General features: G+C 40.5%; 1 protein-coding gene across 1 annotated transcript; it reads left to right on the top strand.

Moving 5' to 3' along the window:
* Positions 1-3,040: 3,040 nt before the first annotated feature.
* Positions 3,041-9,935, top strand: cunh8orf76 (chromosome unknown C8orf76 homolog). Its single transcript, XM_005743255.1, has 8 exons — positions 3,041-3,243; positions 3,887-3,988; positions 4,578-4,721; positions 6,836-6,886; positions 7,270-7,414; positions 7,539-7,668; positions 8,767-8,899; positions 9,448-9,935. The coding sequence occupies exons 1-8, from the start codon at positions 3,139-3,141 to the stop codon at positions 9,718-9,720; spliced, it is 1,083 nt and encodes a 360-aa protein (XP_005743312.1). The 5' UTR covers positions 3,041-3,138; the 3' UTR covers positions 9,721-9,935.

Genomic DNA, 9,935 nt, shown 5'->3' with positions numbered 1-9,935 from the left:
CACTAATTTACGTCAGTATCGGACCGATACTGATACTTAACATCGGATCAGTCCATCTCTAATTTGTACAGATTGGGACTGTGAGCCAAACCCCCTGCCAACATGAAAATATAAATTTCTCCTGTTAACACTCAGAGTGAGGCTGTTATGGTCATTAGGCAAAGCATCCCCAGACTGATTTGCATCTGTGAACATACCACGGTCGTTATGTTTCAGTTTACATTGTCCGTGTAAGCAGCAGCACATGCAAATACTTTTCCATACCAGGATATTTATATAACAAGTAGAAGATGGGTGAATAATGAGGTATCGAGTAACATAATGTTATAGTTACAATTTCTAAATTATAAATTTTGATCTACTCTATAACTAATTTATAGTAATTCTTTTCAACAACTAAAACAAAACTAATTACTGTAACAATCAGTAAATCATTAACAAGCTGCTAGAAAAAAAAGCCCCTCAACCAGTCAACCATTAAGCCCTGCTTTCTGCTCTGTGTCTACATTCAGTTCAGTCTTGATGCAACATTATTTAAAGCAAATGCTTCTCACCTGTTCACATAATTTAATCGTGATTTTTTGGGGTTTTGACCTCAAACAAGTATAAAATGTAAATCTTTTCAAAATCAACCTATAAACTTAGAAACACTGTTTGATTTGATGCTTCAGTGTCTAACATGTTGTGTTTCATTGTTGTTGCTGGTTTTATTTGTGTGTGTCCCCCCCCCTTAAAATCCTGTCCTGTTTTGTAGCTTTTGCAGGCACACTTGTAATCTGAAAGCACTGTTGGGCTCAACACATTTTGCTTTTATAACATGTTCTCTATAAATTCTCTACAGGCTCTTCTTGTTCATGTATTTTTTGTTCTGTTTATTTATCTGTTTCTGTTTGTGTTATTTCACTTGTTACATTATATGTGTAGTATGACAATTGTCTAAGTGGACAGGATGGAGAAAAAAAAGAACAAAGGGGGGAAATACGGGACTACATAATAAAAGCATTGAGCACAAATAGAAAAATATAAGGAAAACCAAACATACAGCACCTGGAACACAAAAATATGAAAATAAACAGATCAACAAGATCAGCAGATGGAATATACATTTCTCCTGTTCAGAGTGAGGCTGTTCAGTAGGCAAAGCATTCCCAGAGTTTTACGTCTAATTTGCCTTTGTCAAGAAATTGTGTTCATGTTTTGTGTTCAGAGATACTTTTCTGCATGCCTTGGTTCTAACGAGTGGATATTTGAGTTACTGTTGCCTAGTCTCAGCAGCCAAAGCATTGCCATTAAGAATTTTTCCTCTCAATTTCAGGGAGGAAAAGACTGAAATTGAGAGGAAAAATTCTTAATATTGTGGTAAGAAAACCCACTGGTACTTAAAAGACAATGTTATAGTTAAATACATCAAAGTTGAACTTATTTAAAGTTCATCTCTGTCTGATCCAAATGTATTTAATGTGCACCAATCAAAGTAGTTGCTAGTTTTATAAGCAGGTTTGGATTCTTAGTGAAACACTGCTCCTTCATGCTATTATGTGAGTTATTGGGTGACATGGGTGAAGGTGTGAGTGGGGGCTAAGACACCTGGGGAGGGGTTTAGAAACTGCTATATAGGTGGCTAAGAGTTCACCAGCCAAGAATAACAAGAATAAAAGAATATTCCACCTGAACCTTTTTTTAAATCCTTTATTTTAATGAAATATTATATTCCCTTTGTACCATTTTCCTCTGTGGTCCCTGAACTCCACAGCACTCAACCAGCTGTGAGACATGAAATGTGTGCAATTTTAATTTAAAATGCCAGCTGTTATTGAGCTTCACTCTTGATAGGTTGATTTAGAAAAGTTTATATTTTATACTTGCGGGAGGATAGAACCCGATTCATTTTTGCTTTAAATAATGCTTCATGAAATGTGAGCATGAAGGAGCAATGTTTCACTAAAAATCCAAACCTGCTTATAAAACTAGTAACTACTTTGATTGGTGCACGTTAAATACATTTGGATCAGACAGAGATGAACTTTAAATAAGTTCAACTTTGATGTATTTAACTATAACATTGTCTTTTAAGTAATAGTGGGTTTTCTTACCACAATATTAAGAATTTTTCCTCTCAATTTCAGTCTTTTCCCTTTTTTGACACTTATTTTCAGTCTTAGCTCTGTCACTGTGGAAAGGAGGTGTGAAGGATAATGATAAAGTACACAGCTCAGTGAAAGTGGAACTGAGTTTCATGTTTTTGATGTTTTTCCTTTCAGAGCCCTTCAACCTGATTAAAGAAAACATGACATGGAAAGACGCCCTGTACCACTGCAGAGAGGAACACATGGATCTGGTTTCCATCCTTGATGAAGAGACTCAGGTCTGGGTTGAGTTGGAGGCTCAGAAGGCTGACACTCCCTTTGTCTGGCTGGGTCTTCACTACACCTGTGGCTTCAGCTTCTGGATCTGGGTCAACGATCAGTGTGTATTTTTTGATCAGTGGGCTCCAGACAAGACAAGAACAGCAGTCTGTAGCATGAGTAGATTCATTTGTAAAAATACCCTCAGCACGTCATCACGTTGCCTGGTGGGTGGTGTGGAGACTTAACTTTGTGACTAACTCAAGAATGAGGTGGCATAGGCTTTTTAAAATTGATGCCATAGGTGCATCAACTTGGAGACTGAGGGGTAGCGCTGCCAGCCGCCAGTGTGGTGTAACATTCCCGTCAGGTTTACAGATATTCAGTGATTGCATCTGTGTCAAATTTCCTCCTTTAAATAAACTGCATAATTCCACATATGTCTTGTACATTGTAAAATGATGCAGCATCATCAGTGTATTTTTGCCTTAATTTCATTGGATGAATATGCAATTTGAGCACAGAGGCAAACACTTATCAAAAGTGGTCAACTGTTTAGATGGGAGGACACAATGGAGACTCACTTTTACATTTTACAGCGTTTGTCTGAGCCGCATGTTTGACACCACGATATGAATTCTTCTTTATATCCAAGGAGCTGAGTGGTTACTGCGTCATCAGCCGGAACCTTTCTGTCCGGAAATGAATTCGTCGGGCTGTTTAACCAAGCGCACAGTAGTTGCTGTATGGGCAGCCTGTATTTGTGGAGTAAATTGTACGTATTTAGCTCCAGATGGAGATATTAGGGAGCACGTTTGACGACTCGGTGTTTTCGGAGGTCAGAGACCGAGTGTGTGTGTCTCTGTCTTCTTACAGCGCCAAACTGTGTGAGCCAGAGGTGAGAGTCTTACACAGAGACGTTACTACATGAAGATAGACATGAAGGTTGTTTAGATTGTCCTTCGTGGTGAACACGAACACAGAGCGTTATGTACAGAACAAACACGGAGCTAAAAGACTAAAGTGCGAATTTCTATTGTAACGTTTACGATCTGACATGTAGCTCATACAGGAGAATAACTGTAACTATGGTTCGTCATTTTAAGCGTTTGTGTCAAATTAGGCTGGTGATTACAGACACTCAGTTTTAAACACACAAATTAAAGGAAATGAAGTTCATGCTTCTAAATAAGTGCCCAAATAAGTACCCTGTGGCATTTCTAGAGGCCAGACGTCTCCCATGTTATTGCACTTGGCTGAGTCTGTCACATGTTTCGTTTACATGGAGAGAAACAAGCAGATAAATCGGATATCCCATCTCTGAATTAAGTGCGAGATTTCAATATTGCTCCTCTCTGATATTTGTGCTGCTCGCTGTAAGTTAAACTGCATTATTATTATGCTGACGTTTAAACTTAGATGAAGCTGAGTAGCTGCTGCATCAGGGCAAAAGTGGAGACATGTACTCCTCTGGCAGTGACTGACTGAGCAGCATCCTCTAACAGCCTCATGCTGTGTAGTAAAGTTGTTCCTCTCTGCAGTGGTTTTGTGACAGTGCTGCTCTGGATACTGAAGATTCTCTGGAGACGCAGAAAGTCTACAAGTTCAGAGGTGACCTGGCTGTGAGACAAGGAAACTATCAGGTACTGTCACTCATTCAATTTAGTCTGTGCTCTCTTACATCAAACACTTCCTCAGAAAGTTTCACTGGGACATGGAGGTCTATTGTAGCAGGTATTTGTATAGCTGATAAACCTCCTGTACAGCTGATGCAAACTAACAGGCAAATAAAAAGTCCATTCATGACCATCACTTTGTTGCTTTATCAACAGCATCAGTATTTGAATATTTCTGTAAGACTGTTGTAAAGTTATGAACAAACAAGACCAGTTAGATCATTTTCATATTTCCAGCCCAGTAAGTCACCTCAGAAAACAGCAATTTTTATAGTCACATTTCACACAGCCAAAGAGCACAGATGTAGTCAGCAGTGGTTTACACAGCAGCAACATTTCCAGACAGCATGGAAAAGATTTCATAAAATATTGACAAGAAATTTCTGTTTCAGTGAAAAAATAAAACCTACAGAAGCTGTTTAAGGGTTGGACCAAATCGCACTCTGGGTTTGACTCTTCCTGTTGTTGTTGCTGCCACTCTCACTTTTCCACCTTAGCGTTTGTAACGTTTTAGAAGTCTTGTTTGGTTTCTTTTTGTTTGGTGTGTGTGGGTCAGAAAGCCTTGGAGGCATACAGCAGCTGCCTGCAGTGGATCGCTGACAACAACCTGACCATTAGACGAGATGTCGTGGAGGGGATGGCCCGATGCTGCACCAGACTGGGACAGAGAGACAGAGCGCTGGAGTTGGCCCAGTTACTGGTAATTCTTTACCTGACTGGGTTTTCCATGAGGAACAGTCAGAGTGAATACTGTCAGCTACCATGTGACCATCCTGTGACTTTTTATCCGCTTTTTAAAAATCTGTCTTCCTTAACAGTGACCCTGTCTGCACTATAAACTCTGAACACTGAGGGTGTGTTCCAAAAGTCCCTCCTATCTCCTTTTTCTAACCTCTTTTCCTCTTTTTGGATGAAAACATCATTGAGATCAAAGAAAGGTGGGTAGGATCACTGAAAAGCATTTAGGAAAAGAGAAGAGCTGTGCGATGAGAATTGGAACAACCTTACTCCAGTCGGATGACGGATGTTGAAACTAACTCGTGCAGATGGACTACAGAATACAGAATCTTATTTCACCACAATGTGTTTTAACCTCACTCTGCTTGTCATTTAAATGATAACAGCCTGTGAGAAATATCCCATAGCCTATAAAATTAAACCCATCTTTTTGTCTTATATTAACCAGCTGTGATCCAGTGGAACATACTTCTTTTCCCCTTTTTAGGATTTCTGTGACTGCAATAAAATTCCATCCCTCCCTTATACCAGCTGACCTGAAGTAAAAATAAATTTAAGACAATCCGAAAGTCTTCAATACAGCAAAGGACGAGCTCATAATCTTTACAGAGCTTACATAAATCCATGTCCTTCATGCCATAATCTGCTGATATAGTTTTACATTTTAACAGCAACCTGTTAAAGTCACAGCTGAACTCTGAACATCACACAGCTGGATTAAAAACTACTTCTTGATGAGTTGTTTCTTCATGAAGTATAAAATACAGTTATAATTAACATTTCCATGATCTGCACCACTTTGTTTATAATGTCGATTGTTTTCATTAACAGTCAGATGGTCTACCGCTCTGAATTATGGTATGCCATCTTCTCCCCTTCATAAAGGATGTTCCAGTGGATCCTAAGGAAGCAATAAAGGAAGGATTGAAGAGTCACTTTTCTCACTTAGGACCTTAATAAGCAAAATGGACTATTGGAACTAGGGATGGGTACCGGTGTCATTCTGACATAAACGGTAGTAACCAGACCGAAAAGCAGCGCACATTTCGGTGCTTTATTTCGGTGCTTTTTTTTCCTGAGCTGTGATACACTTCTAGCCAATCATTTTACGTTTCCGAGGATAGTAGGCGGGGCTAGGTACGTACGTTCTGTTAGAGCAGAGCTACAGATTAAACATGTCCAAGGCGAAGCGGTCAGAAGTCTGGCTGTACTTCACAGCAAAATATGCAAACTCAGCAGCAACAAGTGCTTTAAGCTGATACTGTGATACTGTCAAAGGAGGTAACACCAACAATCCGATTAAACAGCTGGCGACGCATAGCGTTTTATTTAAAAGCCAAGAAATGCGCCGTATTTGATAGCTTGCTGCGAGACCTCACACCGTGCACGTTGGGTGGGTTGCCAGTTATCGGACCCGGAGCAACATCCCCCAAAAACCCGAAGAATAGAGTCCTGGCCCCTAGCCCTGCCAGTGTAGCAGAAATGATGACGATGATGCAGCAGCAGCCGTTCTTCTCTGCATGAGTAGCTTCATGTTGTTCGTGTGTAATTTACGTTGAGTAGGCTAACCACGTTATTACATTAATGCATGTAAGGTGAACTAGCAAACATCATCATAGCTACATGCGGCTGTCCTCTTGTTTGATGGCAGATACTCCCTTCACCCTGGCCAAAAAGGCTAAAATGACCAATAAAAAAGTGGAAAACTGCTAAAACAGCTGTTTTTTCCATTGTTTAAGCACTGCTTCCAGCCAAGAGTGATACCATATATGCCCCATAGCTGCAGAAAACATTGTTATCTTTACAAAAAAAACCAGCTGAACATGAGAGGTTTTTGGACCAATTTTGTGTTCTCCATTCTTTAAGCACCGGTTCGAGCACCGTTTGAGCACCGGCACCGTTTCAAAAGTACCGATTTGGCACCGGTATCGGATAAAACCTAAATGATACCCATCCCTAATTGGAACGCACCCAGAGTTTGTCCTCAGAGGCTAAAAGCCTGCAGACCAGATTTAGTGTGAACTGGTTTAACTCTAATCCGGACCTGATAGTAATATGTACGTGATCTCTCTACAGAGCAAAGACGCCTCTAACACCTGTCACCTAACCAGCCTCCTGCTGCTCAAGGTCAGCTTGAAAAACACACACACACACACACACACACACACACACACACACACACACACACACACACACACACACACACACACACACACTAGTGATTTAGATTCACCAGTTTAGTTTCCACTACTTGAGAGAGAACCCACCCTGACACGGGCAGAACATGTGAACACAAAGGCCCCAACCAGATGATGGATTCGAACCCAGGACCTCCATGCTCTGAGGCAACAGTGCTTTTTAGAAATCATTACAAATGAGTAACTTAAATATTGAAGAATCAGTTCCACTGTGTTGCTCCCAGTATTCCTAACACAGACGGCCTTTTCACCCTTTTCTTGCTCACAGTCCCAATTATTCTGTACAAATCTAATGTTTACTTTTTCTCCAAGGTCAGCATCTATGAGCAGTTTGGAGCTGTAGGATCAAAGATGTCGTCTCTGCAGCAGCTGTGTAGCCTGCTGCCCTTTAACCCCTGGCACTGGTTCAGCCTGGGACAGATGTGTTTGCAGCTGCTGGACAGAAACAGAACCACAGGTAGTGTTTGTTTAACTTCCTTCTTCAAGTGTATTGCTATATTAAATGAACTCTGTTGTACTTTTTTACAGCAGGTTATCAAAGATATAACATTTTCCCTTTGCTGTATTTGTGTTTTTCAAAGAATCCTCCTCCTCTGAGAGCTGCAAATCAACAGATGAGCAGGAGGACAGAGAGGGGCATCAGGAGGAGACCGCAGAACTCAGCGAGGACAGAGTCTGGCTCAAAGCTTGCACTTGTTTCATCAGGACAAGGTACAACATGTGACTGTGACCCCTGTATTTACATTCTGTATGTTCATATAAGCCAAAACACATGCCAGCTTCACAGAAGCACCAGCTAAAAATATTCAGACAAATTGTATTAGTTAAAGTTTTCTTGAAAGACGAGCTGGGCTGATGTTTGGTGAATGACCGCAGTTTGTGAGATTAAAATAAGTAAAAAAAATCCTTTGAACATAAAGAAGTAATGTGCCCTAGCCTCGCTTGTTTTAAAAGCCAACACACTGAAAGAAATCGTCAGCCTATCAGCTGTCTCAAACTTACATGCGCTGTGCCAGACACGTGGCAGCACTTCTGCTATAATTTTGTTCGTATTTAACAAAATAAAAATGCAGACATAAGTGTTCACATTAGTTTTTGACTGCTAGTGAAAATTGTTTTCTTTACAAATAACTCTCTCACTGAACTAACACGGCCAATCCCTCAGCATGTTTGTCTTCTCTGCTCATATTGCCTTCATAATAAATCATTTTTTGCTTTTTAAAGAACTTATTTTAACATTGCACTCAACAACAAACAAATCCTTCCTAACAAAAAAACTAACTTCAGGGGCCAAATTTCATTATAGTTCTTTATGCCAAAATACAAGTGTAAATGCAAGTGCCCTCCTGGCCTTGTGTGAATATAATGAGATATACAGTTCTTATCCTAACAGTGAGCAAGTTGCTAGATTACAGTATCCAAAACAGTTAAGACATAGCTTTTACTAAATAAAATATACACAATATGACAACACAAAATAGGTCAAAAAGGTGACACTTACACTAAATAACAACATTAGTGAAGTAGAAAATGAATGAAAACCTACATTTAATACAATACAGAGCTTAATATGTAAGATGGTAATAAATGCAGTTATTGTGGTGTGAAGTGGAGCTGAAACAGGTGACTGTCCAGTAAGTGGTGCAGAGTGTTGTATGGATCCTTTAATTATCCACAGCCACAGTTTTTTGGATGATGTCTGTGCCAGCTGTCAAAGGTTTAGGCATAAAAAAGACCAAGTATAGACCGATAATACAGGGTATAATATTAGATATAAGAGTACTCACATTGTCTTGCTGCCTCCTACAGACTCCTGTTGAGGATCCTACGACAGCAGCAGTCCTCCTTTGTGCTTCAGCGTAGTGAAAGAGTCCTACAGATGACAGAAGAGGCGTTACAGCAGCTAAACCCCAGACAAGAAACCCTGCAGGCTCTCACTGAGGTGAGAATCCTTCTTGCACACATACTCTGAAACCAGTTTTTGTAGTCCCACGATTCTGGTCGGAGGGGTTTTCACACACCAGACTTGCTCCTGTTGAGTTCGTCAAGATCCTGATTGGGTGTCAGTGGAGGTGGATAACATAAGCTTCTGCTAAATGTTGACTGGTTGACAAGTGGGCTTGATTAAAGAAAGTGGTGACAGTGGATTTACAGGAATATGGAGAAGTTCAAAGACAAAAAAATGTCATGAAAAGCAAAGACAGTGGCTGTAGTGGACAGCTCATTGTTTTTAAGACTCTGGTTTACTTCAGCTCTTTGTACACGGTTGGCTGGTGGACCAACAACAGCACGAGCATCAGTGGCCCACAGACCGTTTGTACCACATACTTTAAAGACTGCTTCCATCTGGCAGCTTGGCTCTCTGCAGGGAGACGGGACATGCCGTCTAGCTGGACTACAAGACCTGCTTGAGGAGGTTTAAATTCCAGGCAGTTTGGGTTAAATTGGCTCATTTTTACACACCAACATTATCTCTCTTTGGTCTTCCAGGTGATGTCAGAGGACCTGATCCCAGAGAAGATGAGGGAGGACTACCAGGATGGGGAGAGCCTGACCAGTGTCTCTTTGCACAGCTTCAGACAGCGCTGGTGGAACAAGATCTTACTGACAGGCGTGTTAGAGACTGACGGGCAGCAGCATGAAACACAATATCCTCATGCTGCAGTGTTGACTGTTTACAAAGGTGAACACAGACAGGAAGGAAGTGAAGAACCAGCTGAAGATGTTTCAGACAAGCAGCACAGTGAATGTGGTCGTCATTAAGCCTGCAGACTGAACCTTCACTATTTCATCCACTTCACGGTGATAAATATACGGCAGTGCCTCTGATCTGTATCAAACCATGAAACAAGTGAATTATTTTAACTGCTTCATTTTGTGCTTAACATGTTTAAAATGTGTAACATCTCTGCCAAAGAGGTGATGTTTTCTAACAGTTTTATGTTGTTAACAATCCATTAAAATTTGGCTTACATCCA

Source organism: Pundamilia nyererei, unplaced genomic scaffold, assembly GCF_000239375.1.
Source record: "Pundamilia nyererei isolate P.nyererei 1_Seehausen unplaced genomic scaffold, PunNye1.0 scaffold00129, whole genome shotgun sequence".
Classification (NCBI taxonomy): Eukaryota; Metazoa; Chordata; class Actinopteri; order Cichliformes; family Cichlidae; genus Pundamilia; species Pundamilia nyererei.
Note: the sequence above shows the minus strand (reverse complement) of the source record. Positions and strands in the feature narration are given on the sequence as shown.

Bases quoted from the DNA above. Each gene is read 5' to 3' on its own strand.
- cunh8orf76 (XM_005743255.1), top strand. From the start codon at position 3,139: ATGGAGATATTAGGGAGCACGTTTGACGACTCGGTGTTTTCGGAGGTC. The intron at 6,887-7,269 runs GTCAGCTTGAAA...TTTTTCTCCAAG, and splicing joins CCAGCCTCCTGCTGCTCAAG to GTCAGCATCTATGAGCAGTT. The intron at 8,900-9,447 runs GTGAGAATCCTT...TTGGTCTTCCAG, and splicing joins CCCTGCAGGCTCTCACTGAG to GTGATGTCAGAGGACCTGAT.